The sequence below is a fragment of the Hyperolius riggenbachi genome, chromosome 5 (assembly GCF_040937935.1).
Source record: "Hyperolius riggenbachi isolate aHypRig1 chromosome 5, aHypRig1.pri, whole genome shotgun sequence".
In the NCBI taxonomy this organism is placed as follows: domain Eukaryota; kingdom Metazoa; phylum Chordata; class Amphibia; order Anura; family Hyperoliidae; genus Hyperolius; species Hyperolius riggenbachi.
In genome coordinates this window covers 41460612-41481145 of record NC_090650.1, presented here as the reverse complement: position 1 = coordinate 41481145, position 20534 = coordinate 41460612, and the positions used below count along the sequence as shown (strand labels likewise).

Genomic DNA, 20534 nt, shown 5'->3' with positions numbered 1-20534 from the left:
ACCGTTTTGTAAATCGAGCCCATATTGTTAACACCCTGTGCTTTCAAATGAGCTTATCTGCCATCTCTGCCATTGGCAGTCATGTGACACATGGAAGAGATCAGATTACAACTTGTGAATAGACATAAATGAAGGGGAATTAGGCAGGCTAAACTCTCTAAATACGTACAGGGTGCATTTCTCTCTGTTTTCCTTCTGTCCTGTGCAAGAGATCAGGTCCACTTTCAAAAAGGTGAACAAAAACCTGGATAGTGTTAAGGTGGAGAGGGATCAAGTATGAAATGTTTCACAAAAATACGTATTTTACACAGAGGCTGTTTTCATGTGTAAATGCCCAAAAATTATCACATATTATTTCAAGATTTTTTAAATGAAGGCCTTAGAAAGGACACTGTGGTTACCCAACTAACAATTGTTTTGTACAGCCACCATCGGAGATGCCTGAAAAATGTTGTATTTATCTGCCTAAACATTTTAAATTGCGTCCACAGTATGTAAGGCCTGAAAAATCGGGCAATTACCTGCCTAAAACATTGTTCTTGCAGCCACACTGGAGGCCTGAAAAATGTGTCAATTACCTGCCGATTAAATATTTGAATTTCAGCATCTGTATGAAACAGATTCCAGAAAAAATTGGCCATTAAAAACACAATAATGTGCCCGGGCCTGCAGTACTGAATATAGCATAGCGTGACCCCGAATTACGCTATCTCCCATATACTACAAAGGGACCTTCAGTTTCACATAGTAATGTGGCAGCAGAATACCACCCAGCCATGCACATTCACAACATGCTGCCACAATACTGATTAGAAGCCCACTGCATGGGCATAATCGATTGGAATGCCATGGTTTTACTGGGGTCCATTTATCTGAAACAATGGAGATTGTTGACAAGAAATTCAAACAAACACTGATGGAAAATTTAAAATAAGTTACACTGAAGATTATTTAAAGCCCCTTTCATACCTACCACGCTGCATCGTGTTGTGTCACCTCCTCCTGAAAAGTGGTAATCTGCAAGAAAAGTAGATGGACATAAGAACGACCCAAGAACACAGGTGAAGACAGAAAATGCAGATGAAGACAGAAGAACACAGATGAAGAATTACAGATGAAGACTGAAGAAATACAGATGAAGACAGAAGAACACAGATGAAGACTGAAGAATTACAGATGAAGACTGAAGAATTACAGAAGAACACAGATGAAGACAGAAGAATTACAGATGAAGACAGAAGAATTACAGATGAAGACTGAAGAATTACAGATGAAGACAGAAGAACACAGATGAAGAAAAATGAACACAGATGAAGACAGAAACATTACAGATGAAGACAGAAGAGCACATATGAAGAAAGAAGAATTACAAATGAAGACTGAAGAATTACAGATGAAGATAGAAGAATTCAGATGAAGATAGAAGAATTACAAATGAAGGCAGAAAAAAACACAGATGAAGGCAAAAGAACACAGATGAAGGCAGAAGAACACGGATGAAGGCAGAAGAATTACAGATGAAGACAGAAGAACACAGATGCAGACTGAAGAACACAGATGAAGACTGAATGACTTGCGGCAGTTTTGACACTACCAACCTGACAGTGACTTTGAAGTAGTTGTGCATTTGTATGTGCCTAAAGTTAAAATCATTTTTGCCATTAATCCTAGCAAAGTGTAGAGAATAACTAATGGGATTGCTTATTTTTCAACAAAAGTGTTTTGTTTTTCCATTTAAACAGTGTATTATGTGTTACTGCTGCAGCATCTTCTCCGTCAAACAAAGACTTCCTTTCACAGGGTCTTGCCCTTATGTTGTGGCTTTACACAATCCTCTCTCTGCACATTCTTCTAGACTTGTTTATCACGATTACGTGTCTTTATCATATTTGCTGATGTTACCCACTCCATTCTTTCTCTTGTTGTTCGCTTCCGCTATCTTCTGTCCTCCGTGCTTCTGAGCTATGCAAGGTTCTTCTTGTATCTCCTTTTGTGACTCTCATTATGCCTTTTCCTTCTTCGACACAAACAATTTGTGACTGGATTAAAACAAATGAAAATGATAGTGGAAGATGATGATAATGATAACACATGATAATCTATGTTCAGAATTACATGTATTAACTGGATTTGTCTTTTGTTAAATTATAACAGAAGGAGTAACCTGCTGCTAACTGAAATGTCACATGTGCTCTTAGATCCGTATTCAATTCATGTTTTCTCCTAAGTGTTCTCCTAGGAGATAATTTTCCATCTTCTACTTAAAATAAATTTTCAGCTATCTGCTATTGAGAAAGTACCAACAAGTAGGTGAAAGAGTACTGTATATACTCACATATAAACTGACCCGCGTATAAGACAAGGTACCCACTTTTGCCCCAGTAACCAGGAAAAAAGTGATCGGTGGTGGACCTCGGTGGTGGTTTGACTTTTCAGCACATTAGGCTTATACGTGAGTATATAAGGTACTGTCAAAATTATCCTGAGTATTTTCTTGCCTGATGATGGATTAAAACGTAATGAAACCCAGCATTTCTTCTTTGCGCTAAAAGATTATTTACAGCATATGATATACTACCACCATTTTTTTTCTAGAACAGCATTCAATTAGTTAAACACAGTAGTTACAAGCTCAGTGCAGAGAAAGCTGGACGCATCCGAACTGGAGATCATGTTATCTTGTGTTTACTTAATTGTATCAAGTGAGGAATGTGACACAATTTCTGACTGTGCAGAGTCTCCTGAACACAGACAGGCAATCAGAAAGCATTTCTGCCTTCAATACAAGATGAATAAAACCAGTTATGTATAAAATGCAAAGGCAGCTCTCAGAGCAAAAAAAAATGTATTTGAGAACTTGTAATTTCTAAGTGAATAATAATAATAGTTATGCACAAAAGCAAATATGATAAACATACGGCATATAAAAAGTAGGAAAACATGTTTTTACTGAATATTATGTCAGGGTTTTATATTGCTCAATAGGGCCGTTTATTCATAAGGTGTGAACATTTTACCTAGGAGAAACGTATGGTCCTGAAGAGGTTAATAAAATGGCTTTTTTATATATATATATATATATATATATATATATATATATATATATATATATATATATATATATATATATACATATACAATATTCACTTTTAAATTATTTGACCAGTGTTTGCCCAGTATTAAAACACTTTGTACAGCCATTAAAAAATTAGAGAGTAAAAAGACTTAAAGTGGACCTGAACTCAGAATGTCCTCTCTGCTCTAAAAGATACACAACAGCATAATAACCTTTGTTGTTTGTTACACCTGATACAAATCTTAAAATAAATCTTCACTGTTTCTACTTCCTGATTCATGGAAGCAGGATTTCCTTCATTCTTTACAAATACGCTCTTTGAAAAAGATTTTTTTTTTTACAGAAATGCCCAATGGCCTCTCCTTTATATAAAAACTATACATTTTTATCTAAAATAAAAAAAGTCCTAACAATTTCCCATCAGGAGATGGACTAGTCCACAACCTGTCAAATTATTACTATTTTATGTGACAAAAACGTTGGAAAAAGTAATTTATAGTGTATTATAGTCTGGAACAAATGTACATCTTTTATGTATGTATTTTACATTTTATTTATTTATTTGCAATAGTGATCCTTTAATCTCACAGTTCTAAATATTTAAATGGCTTTTGGACTAGTCCATCTCCTCAAGGAGTCTCAAAGATAGAAACTATACCAGACAACCTGCCTACTTGCATACAACTATTCGTACAGTTGGACTGTGCCACTGTCATTCAGGTATGTGCATGAACATTAGAGTGTTAGCTCTGAGGAGCATCACACAGATGTATTTTGATTGATATTCTGGTTGCTGTGTAACTGCTGCAGCACATTGAGTTCAGTAATGGAAGCACTTGTGCCTATCCTGGCATGTTGTGCCCCAGTGTGACCTGTAGTGGCTCCCATGTGCCCCCCCCCCCCCCCCCTCTTAGTGTAATCCTAATCACACCTCTCCTATGGCTATCCCTAACCACGTCTTCTTGACTGCCAAGAGCCCTTTGGCCAGATCTAATTCACTTTTCCTCCTATGTTTTCTCCTAGGAGATAATTTTCCATATTCTGTCTAAATAAGTTTTCAGCAATCTGCAATCAAAAAAGTACCAAAGATATTGTGAAAAAATACTGTCAAAATTATTCTGAGTATTTTCTTGCTTGTTGCTTAAAAAACATTTTATTGATGTGAAAATTCACCAAGGAGAAAAAGTGAATTGGATTGGGCCCCTAATCGTAATCTTGTTCCTAATTTTAACTAATCCCCTCCTCCCCTTTCAAATATCCAACTCTAATTACTTAATTTTGCACCTACCCAGTCCTAACCTTAACCCGACTCATCCTGCCTCTAGAATGATCTACCACTGACCCTAACTTAATAATGTCCCCTAACTGCAACTAATAATCCTATCCTAATGGTATCCTAACCTCAATCCTATCCTAACTATGTCCTAACGCTACTCCTAGCCAAAACTGTATCCTAACCCTAAACTGATGCACAACTAGGACTGACATTTCGAATGGGTCAAAATCACATTGCAATTTGCATTGCACTAATGGTAACACTCCCACCTGATTTCCACCAGGTTTGCAGGACCTAGTGTTATGTGGTCCACAAGTGATCTGAATTGAAAAAATGAAAAGCAACATGCTGCTAGTGGAAAAAAGCCCTAACCTACCTAACCAGAATGAGCAACACTTACCTATGGCTACAATTCACCCCCCCAATGGTCAAACCCTATCTCTTGCCTATATTTGGTGCCCTTCACAGCCTTGGGGCCCATCTTTCACAGGTCATAAAAACAAGTGTGATCATCATGATTTTCATACCCATACTTCATACATCTTCAAGTGTAGCCACAACACCACCTGATCTGAAATACAGTGCCCTGTATTGGAGGAGGGTTAGTAGTTGCGGCCCCCCTGCTGCTCCTCTCTAGAGCGTTCCCTTGGCACAGCATCCCCCCCCCCCCCCTAAAAAACCTCTTCCCCCAATCCCCGTCAAAGGACCCCATTGCAAACCCCCCCCCCCCCCCCAGGTGAATATTTGCACCATTTCTCCGTTTCCTGTAGAGTTGAAGGACAAAAGTACAGATGGATACCTATGTACTCTCTACTGTGCTAAATAACCAGGTAAGAGTCCAAGGCTCTGAGCAGTCAGGAGGAATCACACATTTGAAAATATCACAAATACATTTCAGCTCAGACAAACTCAAAGCCCATTTTCAGCTGAGTAAAAAGAAAGGCAAGGTGTCAATATTTGCTTGAACTGCTAATGGTTTTTGGTGACTAGGGGGTCAGTCTGATCTTTGCAGGTTATTCTTTGCCTTATTAAAACAATCCCGTTTGTAAGTCCAGGTATGGTGAAACATCACAGCAGCCGCATGAATAATGCGAAGCTGATCTCACAGGAGGGGGGGGGGGGGGGGGGGGGGAGAGAGAGAGAGATATGAAGGAAAAGAGGATCTCGGTGGATTTGGGTCGAGGGGGATCTCGCCAGGCGTTTGATCTACAGGTGTTGAATTCCACCAGCACTGCTAGCTCGACGTTCACAGAGCTGTGAATGAGAGAATTATACAGGGAAGCCCTGTGCAAGCGCTGCTAGGCATTGATATGCTTAATATCTAGAGGGAGAGAGGTGGATAGAAGAGAGAGAATCAGAGAGGGGGCTGAGCTGAGGGTTCCACTGCAAGCACCACCCTCACCATCAATCTCCAGGACCCCTCCAAGCTCAGAGCAGCTGCGGTCACCTCCTCAGGAATAATAACGCAGCACAGAGCGAGGGGAAGAAAGAACAACGGGAAAGTTCATTCCAACTGGCAGAGTTGGAGGGAGAAAAAAAAAGTCGATGCCAATTAAGAAGGCTGAGGACTCCAAGGATGCGCTGCGCTGTGGAGGGACTGACTGACTTACACACACGTGGGCTCCAGCGTTCCTGGAGGTGGGAGAGCCATCAGTAGTCACCAGCGTTGTCTTTGATGCTGATCTCAGCTGATTTATAGCAACGGGACTTGGAAGGAGAAATGAGAGATTGCTGAGCAGAGCACGGCTATTAAGAAGAATTAAGAGGAGCTTGAGACTTTCCTGTGGACGAGAGAAAAGAGACTGCCTCGCTCACACACTATCTCTCTCTTGAAACCCCCAAGAGACCACCCAGGGGAGAGACGACAAAGTTGGACAAGAGAGACCAGGGCCGCTTGGCTTGAGCCAGAGCTTGAGGAGGTGCTTCAGGACCGTGGACAGCTCCTGACTCCAGTGCCTAGCGCGGCGCATTGGGACCTCCAGGAGGCATCTCGGGCTCCACTCTTTGGGTTTTTCCGTTCATCTGGTGGTGCCCAGAAAGGCTTCAAGATTTCGTCGAAAAGCAGGCAGGAGGAACGGCCAGCTTTAAGCCGGCTGGTTGCCAGGAAGAGGCTGGTGGCAGCCGGCGCCCTGGGGGTGGTCATGGTACTCCTCCTGGTCATCCTCATCCCGGTTCTGGTCAACTCAGCCGGGACTTCGGCTCACTACGAGATGCTGGGCACCTGCCGCATGGTCTGCGACCCCTATGGGACCAAACCCCCCAGCACCGCCACGGCAGAGACGGTGCGGGACCACAGCCTTCTTCAGTCCTTGCCCACCTTCATCCAAGGTACCAAAGGGGAGCCTGGGCGACCAGGGAAGGCTGGACCTAGGGGACCGCCGGGTGAACCGGGACCTCCTGGACCTATGGGGCCACCGGGTGATAAGGGGGAGCCGGGAAGACCTGGGTTGCCGGGGCCACCTGGCACCCCGGGGCTGAACGCGGCTGGTGCCATCAGCGCAGCCACTTACACCACCGTGCCCAAGATCGCCTTCTATGCCGGGCTCAAGAGGCAACACGAGGGCTATGAGTTGCTCAAGTTCGACGATGTGGTCACCAACTTGGGCAACCACTACGACCCGACCACCGGCAAGTTCACCTGCTCCATCCCTGGCATTTACTTCTTCACCTACCACGTCCTGATGAGGGGTGGGGATGGCACCAGCATGTGGGCAGACCTCTGCAAGAACAATCAGGTAAGCGAGGCTATGCCAGGCTGAGCTTCTTCTACAGACAGATAGACGAAATACAAGGGTAACAGATAAATGTAGTGTGTCCTTACTGTGCGATCTCTCATCAGACAAATCAGAATTACACGACTTGTGTCACCTAAATATCAAACGTAAATATGGCTGGCATGTACATCAGTACTTAAAGGACGAGCAAGACGACCAAAACCATACCAGATAAAGCTGCTGATATATGTTACATTTAGCCTAATGGTTTGGTCCAGAGCAGTGTTTCTTAATATTGTTATAACATGTGGCTTTTAAAGACAGTGCTTGCCAACTACCCTCCTATTGTGGGTAGCAGAATCTGAAGGCATACATGTTTATTAGTAGTACTTAAACGTGTTTGACTTAATTAAATGTTAAATCCCGTTTTTCATTAACAGAAACAAACTTGGTTTCATCAGATGTAATCCTGGTTCTTTTAAGTCTTAAAAGGTAGTTACTATAAAGGGTTGTGAAAAGTTGAAGTATCCCCTAAACCCAGTGCTACTACCTCATTGGGGTAGTGAACCTCTTGATGAGAAATCTACAGCATTTTTTTTCTCAACATGATTATAGTGTGTACCCATTTAGAAATGTTCAACAAGCACCCTTTGACACCTATATATTACTTAAAAGTGCTCCATAATTGTGTATCTCTTTGTCTTTAATTAACTAAAAAATACTTATAGTTTGTTTAATATATTTTTAGTTATTATGTATACAATAATTTAAGTATATTTAATATTCTTTACATTTCAACATTTTGTAAAAATGGATTGGCTGTGAAAACTTAACATTCAAGAGCCCAATTTAAGTTTAAAGGAAACATGCTCAAAAATTACGGTCTAGAACAGTGTTTCACAACAGTATTTTGACAAGTACCCCTTTTGAAAGTCTGTACCCCCTGGCTGGTATTTTAAAGATTATATCAAGTACTCCCTGACACAGATATATTAATATTTATTTAACTGTTCATAAACAATTAACCAGTGTTAATAAATGCTTGCAGCTAGGTCCAATACTAATCTGGTGTTTATATAAGATTTATCATTTTCTGAAACTCTAAATTTGTTATATTTAATTAACTAAATCAACCCAAATACCCCCTGCACTCTTGAGAAGTACCCCCAGGTACACATACCACCACACATTGAGATCTTAGGGTCTAGACTAAAGCATCACCAAATATAGGCTAAAAAAGCTTTATGAGGACAACTGAAGTAAGAAGAACATGTAGGCTGCCATATATATTTCCTTTTAAACAATACCGATTGCCTGGCAGCCCTGCGTATCTATTTGGCTGCAGTATGTCTGAGTAACACCAGTAACAAGCATGCAGCTAATCTTGTCAGATCTGACATTATCAGAAACCCCTAATATGCTGCATGCTTGTTCAGGGGCTATGACTAAAAGTATTAGCGGCAGAAGATCAGAAGGACAGCCAGGCAACTGGTATTTCTTAAAAGGAAACAAATATGGCAGCCTCCATATCCCTCTCACTTCAGTTGTATTTTAAAGGGCAAATGAAGTGAGAAGAATATGGAGGCTGCCATATTTATTTCCTATTAAACAATACCAGTTGCCTGGTAGTCCTGCTGATCTAGTTGGCTGCAGTAGTGTCAGAATAACACCAGAAACAAGCATGCTGCTATTGTCAGATCTGACAATAATGTCAGAAACACCTGATTTGTGTACGTTCTGGGTCTATGGCGAAAAGTACTTGAGGCAGAGGATCAGCAGGACCGCCAGGTAACTGGTATTGCTTAAAAGGAAACAAATATGGCAGCCTTCCTATCCCTCTCACTTCAGTTGTCCTATAAATGATGGATGCTGACTTACTAATACTGGTGCAAAGAGAACAGGACCAGAAGTGGTGCGGGTGCTAAATCCAGCCAATCAGATTTCATCTGTATTCGGACTGGTTCCGCTATCGGTGTTGCACCATTTCTCTCTGCAATTGCCCTTTAAATCAATCCCTCAGTTGCTGTCATTCCTCTATGTCTGAACCAGAACTGTATTTATAAAAATCCTCCCACGCAAAAACAGTTTTAGTTCAGTTGGTTTTTTATTTCTTTACATTTCTAATTAATTCCTGATGCTCTGACATGTTTATCAACCGATCCTGTTAAAGTGCATGGAAAGTGTGCCAATTTTTCTGTTCGGTTTTCCTTCTCGTCTACATTAGGTAAATAGTACGGTTAAAGGGGGGGATGTACTGGTTTCAGTTGCTGAAAATTACTCACCAAAACTCAGCAGGATTCTGCTGAACTGGAACCAAGAGTGTCCTGAACACGCTTTAGAATTCTCTGTGCAGAGTCATGTCTACAAAACATGGGGCCCCCCAGCCAAACTTTGATGGGGGCCCCCAATAGTCACACCATTTCCCTTGCCTCCCCTTGGTGACCCTCACAGCCTGGGGGCCCATCTTACAAGGGTCATGAAACAAGTGTGGCCATCAGGATCTTCATATATATAACAAGTGTAGCCACAAAAACACCTGATCTGAAGGATGGACCCCTGTTTCAGAAGGAGTGATGTAGAAGTTGGGGCCCCCAAGGGCCGGCACTTCTATTATGGTAATGGTGGCATTTGCCCCAAGGGCTGCTGGGCCCCCGCTCTGCCGGACTCCCAACCTTCCCCTTAACTCCTCTGTGCTCACAGGGGCCCCTTGTACAATAGCAGCATTTTATCTCACCCGTCCCGGCTGCACCGTCCTGCTCCCGGTTTTCATCCCACTGCCGGTCTCTTGTGTCCTGGCACTTTTGCATAACATGCGCCGGGTCATAAGAGGACTGCAGCGGGAAGACCATGAAGAAGAGGTGAGATACAATGCTGCTATTGTGCAGGGGCCTCGGGGAGCACAGAGGAGACGAGGGGACGATCGGGGGCAGTTAGGCGGTGACAGTCAAGTCAGGGGCTCTGCAGGCTGAATTTGCTGAGGGGGACCCCAGGCTACCTTTGCCCAGGGACCCATTGAGGGTTGAACCACCAGCCCTTCCCCTTACAGCTCTGGGCTCACCTGCTCCCTTGTAGTTATACCTGTCTCTGTGGCTGTTACCAAAACCCTGCCCAGAAATATTTTACAGCAAAGTCCCTAGTATCTGGCACCGGCGGGAATTGCCTGATGCCCGATACAGGTGCTCAGTCTATGGTTGCTTGAACAACCATCCAAAAAAGCACAAACCCCCCTTTGTGGAGGATAAAATACTCGCCCAGCCTCCAGCGACGTCTTGTAGCTCCTAGCAGACTCCTGGCGGCTTTCCGGCATCCTCAGTGTATGGCCCATATGACACACCGGGAGCTGTGCACAGACGCCGAAAAGCCGCTAGGAGCTACAGGACATCTCTGGAGGCTCGGTGAGTATTTTATGGCCGGCAAACCCCACCCCAAACTCTCAAATAACAGTCCTCGTTCTTCCCTCAGACATGCCGGTTGGTTGAGGCTTCCGTCCTCCTACGTTCCAGATAATGGGGACTTTGCTGTAATTGCTCTCCGGGTATATCAGAGGAGCGGATTGTTTAGACAGGAGAGACCATTCAGAGCGGGATCCAGCTTGCATTACTGAAACGTTCTACAGAGTGGCTTCAAGAAATAGGAATCGGGGTCAGGCAAGAGGAAAGTCTCATCCATCAATCAGCACATACACTCTCTCTCAAGATATAATGGAAACAATTTTTAATAATCAGTTGCAGCTCAGCTTGGCCACACGGGAGCCATGCTGTTCTATTTATACGCGTATGTATATGTACGCCACCGGTTAGTTAGGGGCAGGGCAATGGCTCGCTGCCGCTCAAATTCCTGGCAGTATTGAATACTATTCCCCCTCTGAGTCATAGCAACTCCAAGGAATAAGTAATTTGGGGTCCAGTGATCACAGGAACCCTGAATTACCCATGTGCCCACTATAGCAACAGGGCGGAAAGCATCTGCTTCATATTTATACACCTTTAAAAGTCATACCCGTGTTTCCCTGAAAATAAGACATCCCCTGAGAATAAGCCTTAGCAGGAATTTCAAAATATAAACCCTCCCCTGAATGTAGGCCCTAGCAGCAGCCCACATGACACCAGCAAGTCACGCTCAATACACTTGATACAGGATAGCAGCAGTATAAAGTGAGTTCTACAGTCCTGTATATGTGTGTCAGGCAATTTGTGTTTTTGTTGGAGCCAGCCCTCCTGATCTGTTGTGATAAGCATCAGCAGCTCTTCACCTTTTCCCAGGACACACAGCTTATCCTATCATAGCTCTGGGGAGCCTGACAGAGTACTCTGCCTGCAATAAATACACTCTTACCCACATGAGCAGCAGAGTCAGTTTCTTGTAAGTGAGAGCCAATAACTGCAAACTACAAGCTCTGTGCATGCCGCTTGTGTTTCAGCAGGGCATGCAATATATACATTTTGTATAGGAAAACTACCAGTGTTTGCTCAAAAATAAGACATCCTCTGAAAATAAGCCCTAGCACATCTTTTAGAGCAAAAATGTATATAAGACTGCCTTATGTTCTGGGAAGCACAGTATAAACCAAACTGTTATTCCTGGCTGTTAGTATTATCAGTTACAGGTTTATCAATAAAAAGACAATAGCTGTGGAACTGCAAGTCCCAGCATAATGTTTAAAGGACAATTGAAGTGAGAGGAATATGGAGGCTGCCATATTTATTTCCTCTCAAACAATGCCTAGCTACCCTGCTGATCCTCTGCATACTTTTAGCCATAGACCTTCAACAAGCATGCTGATGAGGTGTCTCTGACTGAAGTCTGACTGCATTTGCAGCATGCTTGTTTCAGGTGTGTGATTTAGACACTACTGATGCATGAAAGATCAGTAGGGCTGCCAGGCAACTGGTATTGTTTAAAAGGAAAAAAATATGGCAGCCTCCATATCCCAATCACTTCAGTTGCCTTTTAAATGTACCCTAGGTTGTGATCCCATGATTGCTAGTGAGATGCTTGACCTAAAAGCGAAGCGATTTTTCTCGATAAAGAAACAGGCACAGCAGTTTGACAGTCGCATAACATAAAAGATGTTTAAACTTTCCGCCAGGCTTCCGCGGTGAAGCAATTTGCTCAGTTAGAGCATCTGTCATATTCTGAGGCCCTGCTGCTTATCATGGATACCTAATAACTCCAAAAAGCTCCAAAGATCAGACTACCTGTAGGAAAATAGATGTCTGCCTCAGAAAAAGAGGAGACAATGGAAGACTTGAGGCTGACTGCCTTGAAATCACTTCTGAATGACACCTACTTTTTATCTTCTGATGTCTGTTTATGTAAAACCCAAAACGCGAACCAAGGCACTCGACTGGGCAGAGGAGTCTGTGTTAAAGGGAACCTAAACTGAGAGGGATATGGATGTTTCTTTTTAAACAATACTAATTGCCTGACAGTCCTGCTGATCTCTTTAGGTGCAGTAGTGGCTGAACCACACACCTGAAACAAGCATGCAGCTAATCCAGTCTGACTTCAGTCAGAGCACCTGATCTTCATGCTTGTTCAGGGGCTGTGGCTAAAAGTATTAGAGACACAGGATCAGCAGGAGAGTCGGGCAACTGGTATTATTTGAAAAGGAAAAATCCATATCCTTCTCAGTTTAGGTTCCCTTTAATTTGGAAAACAGGAGTAGGGGAACTGTCTGTGGATTCCATTTCTAAGTCTGTATACTAAATTCATTCATGGTTCAACCTTAAGGGGCCCATACCCTCAGCCGATTTTCTGATTGATCGATCAAAATCGGTTGATCGATTGCAAATCGGTTGGCCGATCGACGGCCAATTTCGATGGATTTCCATCGAACTGGCAGGGTGGAAAATCTAGGTCGATCTGATGAGATTGCTTATTATTTTGCATTGGCCCTAATGGAAATCTGATGGCCAAAAAATGCCATCAGATCGAATTTCAATACATTTCAAACTGAAATCTATTGGAATTCTATCCTAGTAAAAAATGTTCTAAAAACATAAGATTTCCATCTGATGATCTATCTGCTGCTAATCTGACGAGTGTATGGGCACCTTTAAGCCGCACTGTGTCGGCTAACATGGCTTCTACAACCCCCAACACAACGCAGCTCACTGCTGTTGGGTCATAGATTTAAAGGGGGGCCTTCAAGGTAGAAATATAAGGGCTGCCATTGTTGGACACTGGAATTGCGAGTGATGTGGAGGCTTCCATATTTTGTTTTTAAACAACACCAGTTGCCTGGAGTCCTTCTGAACTTTCTGGCATTGGTAGTGTCTAAATCACACCTGAAACAAGCATGCAGCAAATCCAGTCATACTTCAGTCAGAGATTTCGGATCTGCATGCTTGTTCCGGGTCTATGGCTGAGTGTATTGGAGGCAAATGAATAGCAGAAAAGCCAGGTACGGTAATTTGCATAGTTTAAAAGGAAACAAATATGTCAGCCTCCACATCCCTCTTCAGGTGTGCAAGTTCTGATGCGGTTTCTCTTGCCTTGTTGTGCAAGAAATAATGGCTGCAAAACAAGTGGACAAGACACAGAACGTTCATATCATGCTTTTCTCCTGGTGGTCTCAAAGTAATACAGGACTGTTGCAACTTACACTCCACGGGTGACCAGGATCATTAGGGAGCCTAGCCCAAAGTCTCCTTACTATTTTACATACTGGCTTGAGCCAGGATTCGAACCCTGGTCAAAGGCTCAAATCCCACAACAAAGGCAGCAGCCTTATCAGTATGTTATCCGGCTAAATTCGACCATAGTGTGTTACGCACTCCTTATGGTAATGTATCATTCTGTTCAGGGGCGTAACAATAGACCCTGCAAGGTATGAGGGCCCTGTCCTGAGAGACTGACAACTAAGGGCAAGGAGAGAAAAACATCTTTCTGCTCTCTGCACAATTGACTGCATCTGCACAACCACTGATAACGAATCATACAAAGTTTTATAGACAAAGATTTGCAAACAGTCCCTATTCAGTGTGCAGGAGGAGGGGGCCCCATCAAAGATTTGAAGGGGGGGGGGGGGGGGGGGCATTGATTTCCAGTTATGCCCCTGATTCTGTTATATCAGTCCGAAGGACGGTGCCACCTTAGGCAATATCTGTAGGGAGACCGCACTCATTAAATTATTCGGGTCTTTAATACAGCATTAAATAAATCGAATCAATGTTTAAGACCATTTTGGGTCTCTTTATCAAGGCAACACAAAAGAAAAACATTGACATAGGTGTTCTCAGCCATACAAGGGTCACTGCCCCGCCTGCGGTTTCAGCACATTGGCCCTTATTCAGTTCACTTTTTTTTCCCATACGTTTTCTCTTAGGTGAAGTTTTCACACCTAATCAATAAAATGCCTTTTCAAAGACAACTGAAATGAGAGGGATATGGAGGCTGCCACATTTATTTTTTAGTAAACAATACCAGTTGCCTGGCAGCTCTGCAGATCTAGCTGGCTGCAGTAATGTGTGAATCACACCAGGAACAAGCATGCAGCTAATCTTGTCAGATCTGACAATAATGTCAGAAACACAGGGCCCGGCCCTAGGTTTCACAGAGCCCTGAGTGAAACCTGATTTTGGTGCCCCCCCTTTCATCCTCTTCGCATGTACACACACGCGCGCACACACACTATATAAACACACACACTATACACACATGCAATTCACCTTCTCTCCTGAGTTACCTCCTAGGACAGTGGTTCCAAAGCTTTTTGAAGTCGTGACACATCACACCAAACGCTCAGATCTCCGTAACACATCACTTATGTATAATAGAAAATTACTAATAAATACAAAATGGATGGAAAGAGTGCATTATCCTGAATACACTTAAAAATGAAGGATATAAACTTTCAGGAATATTAACAAAAACAATCAGTGTAAGAGTGAACAGAGGCGCCAGCAGGATAAAAGGTTCTAAAATCCCTCAGGAGGTGGTGGTGGACTCGCCTCCCCGAAGCAGACAAGATACTGTCAGTTTTATGACAACAGGTTTATTAATATACTCCAAAACAAACAGTGCAACGCATTTCACGGGTATGTTCCCACTTCCTCAGGCAATAAACCGATAGGAGTACACAGTATAGTCTCAAGGTCACGAATCAGTGCTCAGGTCAAAGGCCGGCTATGTATCCTGCTGATCCTCTGCCTCTAATACTTTTGGGCATAGCCCCTGAACAAGCATGCAGCAGATCAGGTGTTTCTGCACAGCCGGACTTTGACCTGAGCGACCTGAGCGTTCGCTCAGGGCGCCGGCTTCCAAGGGGGCACCTATCAGTATTCCATGTGTTTTGATGCCTTGATAAACAATCTCAAAGTGGCCTAGAAACAGGTTGATTGTGGCCTGATTATAGAAATGGCTGATCTTCTTCTTCTACGGCAAAAAAAATGGTTGAGAGTGACTGATTTAACACATTGCAGTTAAATATACAGCAACTGCACATATGCAATTTTGATTGGCCAATCATTGACCAATTGTACCACCTCCATGCAGTATGAGGACCAACAGATTTTAAATACTATAAACAGATTGTGTAGGTAAGCTGTCGTGCTACATATAGGTTTTAAAATTGGCCAATCAAAATTGGATGTGTGTACCAGACTTTTACTGCTGAAATTTGATGCAGAACCGGCCCAACTGCTGTCCTGGTGTCAGAAATGTGTGGGGCTCGACTGACCCACTGCCCAGTCCTAGGTAGGGAGCAGGGAAAAGACTACTGCCAGAGGGGATCAAAGTGATTGAATCTGTTGTAATGATTGGCCCACAGGTGGCTGGCAGCAAACTGGTAGACATACGTCAGATCATCGATATTTAAATACGGTGAAATGAATGAGCAATGACGTTTTACTGAGATAACTTTGAAAGACAACCAGCATGCAGCAGATCAGGTGTTTCTGGCATTATTGCTTGTTTCTGGACAAGATTAGCTGCATGCTTGTTTCTGGTGTGATTCAGACTCTTCTGCAGCCAAATAGATCAGCAGGGCTGCCAGGCAACTGGTATTCTTTAAAAGGAAATAAATATGGCAGCCTCCATATTATTCTCTGTTCAGTTGTCCTTTAAACATGCTGTCTGGCATTTTTGCTCAGCACCTGATTGGATGTTGGAAATCTACACAGTGGATCTGTGTTCATTTTCTTTAGTAAGATCACTGCTGGCACATTTGGATGATGTAGTGAAACTCTGCTGGTCAGTCTGCCAGCGTGCAACCAGAATATGGTCCATGCCACACACTGGGGATATATATGTTCGGGGAGGGGTGGAGTCAGTTTACTCACCTGAAAACCTTGGACATTGCCTTTTTAAAGATCAAAAATAACTGTTCTGACATTTCTACACAAACAGGTTTCTTTAGCGTGACACTGTAGTGAGAGGTATACGGAGACCTACATATTTATTTCTTTTTAAACAATACCAGTTGCCTGGCAGTGTGGCTGATCTCTTTGGCTTAAAGAGACTCAGAGCTGAAGTAATGTAAAGCTTTGATACTTACCCGAGGCTTCGTCCCGCCCCATAAACACGTCTAAGTCCCACGCCGTCCTTCCGCGGTCTGCCGTTCAGCGTGGTGAGCCCCGTTAACAAGCTCAGTGACGCCAGTCCGGGTCTTTTGCTTGCGCAGTAGGTCCAGACTGGCATCGGCTGAGCCTGTCACCGGGGCTCACCACGCCTGAATGGCAGACGCGGGAGGATGGCGTGGGACGTACACGTGTTTATGGGGCGGGAGGAAATCCCGGGTAAGTATCAAATCTTTACATTACTTCATCTCTGGGTCTCTTTAAGTGGTGACTGAATCACACCAGCAACAAGGACAGAGCTAATCTAGTCCACGTAACATGGATATCAAGAATGCAATAGTATTCAAGTCGATGAGAAATCGTGTGCGTTGCCCGCTAAAATGGTGTTGGGCACGTTACATTGCACAGCATGGGAATACACACTGCACTGTGAACGGTAACATGAAGGTCTATGGACTGTCATGTTCTCATGCAGATCGCACATCAAGTGTGGGCTGTCAGAACTGAAAACATGGTTCCCATTCATTGATCCAAGTCCCCAGCAGATAAACCCGACGGCCTCTTATCAGAGGCCACGGTCTTTCTGCGCAAAAAAAAAAGTTTCCCGTCCTCTTTATGGTTCCTGGAAGCGAGAGCGTTTGCTTCCAGGACAAAAAAAATGTTTTCACTGTGGCCATCTTGTGGCCAAATATTAGAACTACATCCACATACATTTTTTTAGTAAATAAACACATATTATTACATTTAAAATTAACTCTTTACCTCCCACACCAAAAATTACCCAAATAAAATTTTTATATTGCAATTAAAAAAAAAAACCTAAGGGTCTGAACTTTAATATGCATGTCAAGAGAGTATATTAGTATAGTTTTTTTTAAATTATAAGCTTGTAAATAGTGATGGACGCAAATTGAAAAAATGCACCTTTACATAGTTATTTATTTATTTATTTTTTTATTCTTATACTTTATTTCTAAATGAAATATAAAAGTCATTTGTGCCCTTCGCCACGGCTCCAGTCTTCTCCGGGGTCCTGCTGATAGCCTCTAAGGATTGCTGACGCCCAATGGGTTGGTGTCTTCTGCGCATGCCGGGGGCGCAGTGTGTTCCTGGTGACGTAGATGCGTTCTCACACAGGTCACACAACCTTGTGCACAGAAAGAGTTAAATATCAGGTATGTAAGTGGCTGACTCAGACAGGAAGTGACTGCAGTGTGACCTTCACTGATAAGAAATTCCAATTGTTACCTCTTTCTTGCTCTCAGAAGCAGTTTTCTGCTAGGAAAGTGTTTTATAGTTGGAATTTCTTATCAGTGAGGGTCTCCTGCACTGTATACTAGACCCTTGCTTGACACATTTTGGCAAGCTACAGGAAAAAAAAGGTTATACAAATTAGTTGGATGACTTTTTGCACATAAATCCTGGGGAAATCAAACGCCAGGGAAGGTTAAAAGTGATCCTTAAGCCTATAAAAAAAAATCAGTTTTACTCACCTGGGGCTTCTACCAGCCTCCTGCAGCTGTCCGGTGCCCTCGCCGTCTCCCTCCGATCCTCCTGGCCCCGCCGCCAGCTATGTTCACTTTGCCAACAGGCCCGGCCATGCGCAGTCTTCTACGCATTCCCGTCCGCAATAGCGTCCTGTGCCTGCGCAGGGTGCTATTGCGGATGGGAACGCGTAGAAGGAGACGCGTGGCTAGGCCTGCGCTTTGCGCCTGTCAGTCGAAATCGAAACTAGCTGGTGTTGGGGACAGGAGGATCCGCGAGTGACTGCGAGGGCACGGCACAGCTGCGAGGGCACGACACAACTGCAGGGGGCATGGCACAGCTGCGAGGGCACGACACAACTGCAGGGGGCATGGCACAGCTGCGAGGGCACGGCACAGCTGCAGGGGGCTGGTAGAAACCCCAGGTGAGTAAGGCCCCCTGCACACTGCAAATCCGATTTTCCCTGGATGCTATAAAAATCGCAAATCGGAATTGCATGTAAAATCACGTCAAAATCGCATGTAGTGTGCAAGAGGCCATAACTTATTTTTTTCCTAGGCTTAAGGATCACTTTAAGGATTCCACAGGACAGATCCTAAGGGCTTGATTCACAAAGCGGTGCTAACTGTTAGCACGCCTGTGAAAACCCCCTTAGCACGTCTAAACAAGCTTTTCGCGCATAAAACTTTACGCGCGCAAAACTTTATGCACGTAAAACTTTACGCGCGTACTGCGCGAAGTGCCCATTAAAGTCTGTGGGACTTAGCGCGCGTAAAACTTTGCGCGCGCAAAGTTAGCGCGCGATCTGATTGAGAAATCTGGTGCTAACCTACTTAGCACCCTGTTTAGCGCGTCTAAAGACTTTAGACGTGCTAAGTAGGTTAGCACCGCTTTGTGAATCAAGCCCTAAGTCTCCATTCTCACTAGAGCGTTTTGCCAGCGATTTCGGCAAAACGCTCAATCGCTACCACTTTTTAAAGCACTAGTGCAATAATAACCTATGGGCCTGTTCTCACTCACAAAGAAAATCGTATCCTGCACCATTTTCAGGCGATTTCCCGGCGATCGCGTTTAGTGCTATCGAAGAAAATTGCCCCAAGTGTGAATGGCGTTAATCGCCAAAACAGGCCAGAGCAAAACTCTAGCAAAAGCGCTAGTGTTTTGCGTTTTATGAGTGTGAATGGGGCCTTAATGACTCCTGATGGCTGACCAGTATCAGTGCCTACTGTACACACATAGATATCGTTGGTTGAAACGGTCATTATCGATTATCGTTTTGGCATGTGTATATGTACCTTTACTTTTGGCACACAGGACTTTTTCACAGTTTGACTGGTATTCCTATGTCAAAACTCTCTCCTTTTTGGCCTCAATTCACTAAGCAGTTTAGACTACATTGTCTACTGATGGTTTTTAGTCTACTGATGGTTTTTAGTCTACTGATGGTTTGGTCAGTTGCATCAAAGGGGAATTCACTATTACCAAATGTTTTAGACCTGGTCTAAACCATTTGGTAATTAGGTAGGGAAATGATCAAAAGATGTAATTCACAAACGAGTAGCTATGACCAGAGTTGCTCAAATCCGAATTCAGGTGAAACCCGGATAGTTAAAGGAGGAAGTGTTTGTACTCACATTGCGTGGACCGCATCATGGGAGGCGCCGAAGGACGGACCGAAGAAGATGTCAGATAGGTAAGATTAACCCCCCCGCCCAGTCCAGAAATCTGGATAGCAACTATCCGGGTTTCACCCGAATTCGGATTTCAACATCCCTGGCTATGACTGACATCTTTCTCTTCTGCATACAATTAAACTCCTGCTTAATTAATTCAAAAGGTTCCATCCTCGCATCTAAAATACCTCACAGAATTACTTTACCAACCGAAATCAGCTGGTCTAATCTCTGTCAGAAAAAGTGGGCGTGGTTACTCCTTGTTTGCCTTTGTGAATTGTGTAATTACTGGATGTTAGACCAGGTCTAAAAACAGGTCTGAGCGCTGGTGCACACCAGAGCGGTTCTGAAGCGTTTTTTCAAACGCTTGCAGGGGGAAAACGGCTTGGCTAATGAAAGTGAATGGGCTGGTGCACACCAGAGCGGGTTGTTTTTACCACAAACACAAACTCGGGGGCTGCAGCAGTTTTTAGAATTCTGAGGCATTTCTGCCTGAGTGTTAAAGTATAGGAAAGTGGAAAGCAGCTCTGAAAAAACGCTAGATCAGAGCATTTTTCCATGCGTTTTTGTTACAGTAGCTGTTCAGTAACAGCTTTACTGTAAAAATATTTGTAATCTGCTACACAAAAACGCTTCAAAAAACGCAGTAGTTCTGAGCCTGCGCAGTACAGCCCGGAGGACGTCCGATGACGTCAGTGCGCCGCCGTGAGGCGCATTTTGGAACGCAGAAGAAGCCCGACCTGGCCGCCGGCCTGGCCAGGTCGGGTCGGCCACCGGAGACTACCGGGA

General features: G+C 43.7%; 2 protein-coding genes across 2 annotated transcripts in view; one reads left to right on the top strand and one right to left on the bottom strand.

The window, feature by feature from the left end:
- The first annotated feature begins 5722 nt into the window (after positions 1-5722).
- C1QL3 (complement C1q like 3) overlaps positions 5723-20534 on the top strand; it is an 85083-nt gene continuing 70271 nt past the window's right edge. Inside the window, exon 1 of the mRNA XM_068235552.1 lies at positions 5723-7087. Within this exon, the coding sequence (XP_068091653.1) occupies positions 6494-7087 (594 nt within the window). The 5' untranslated portion in view covers positions 5723-6493. The remainder of the gene's footprint in view (positions 7088-20534) is intronic.
- The window catches only part of PTER (phosphotriesterase related), a 131820-nt gene continuing 128825 nt past the window's right edge, over positions 17540-20534 (bottom strand). Inside the window, exon 5 of the mRNA XM_068235546.1 lies at positions 17540-17734. Within this exon, the coding sequence (XP_068091647.1) occupies positions 17548-17734 (187 nt within the window). The 3' untranslated portion in view covers positions 17540-17547. The remainder of the gene's footprint in view (positions 17735-20534) is intronic.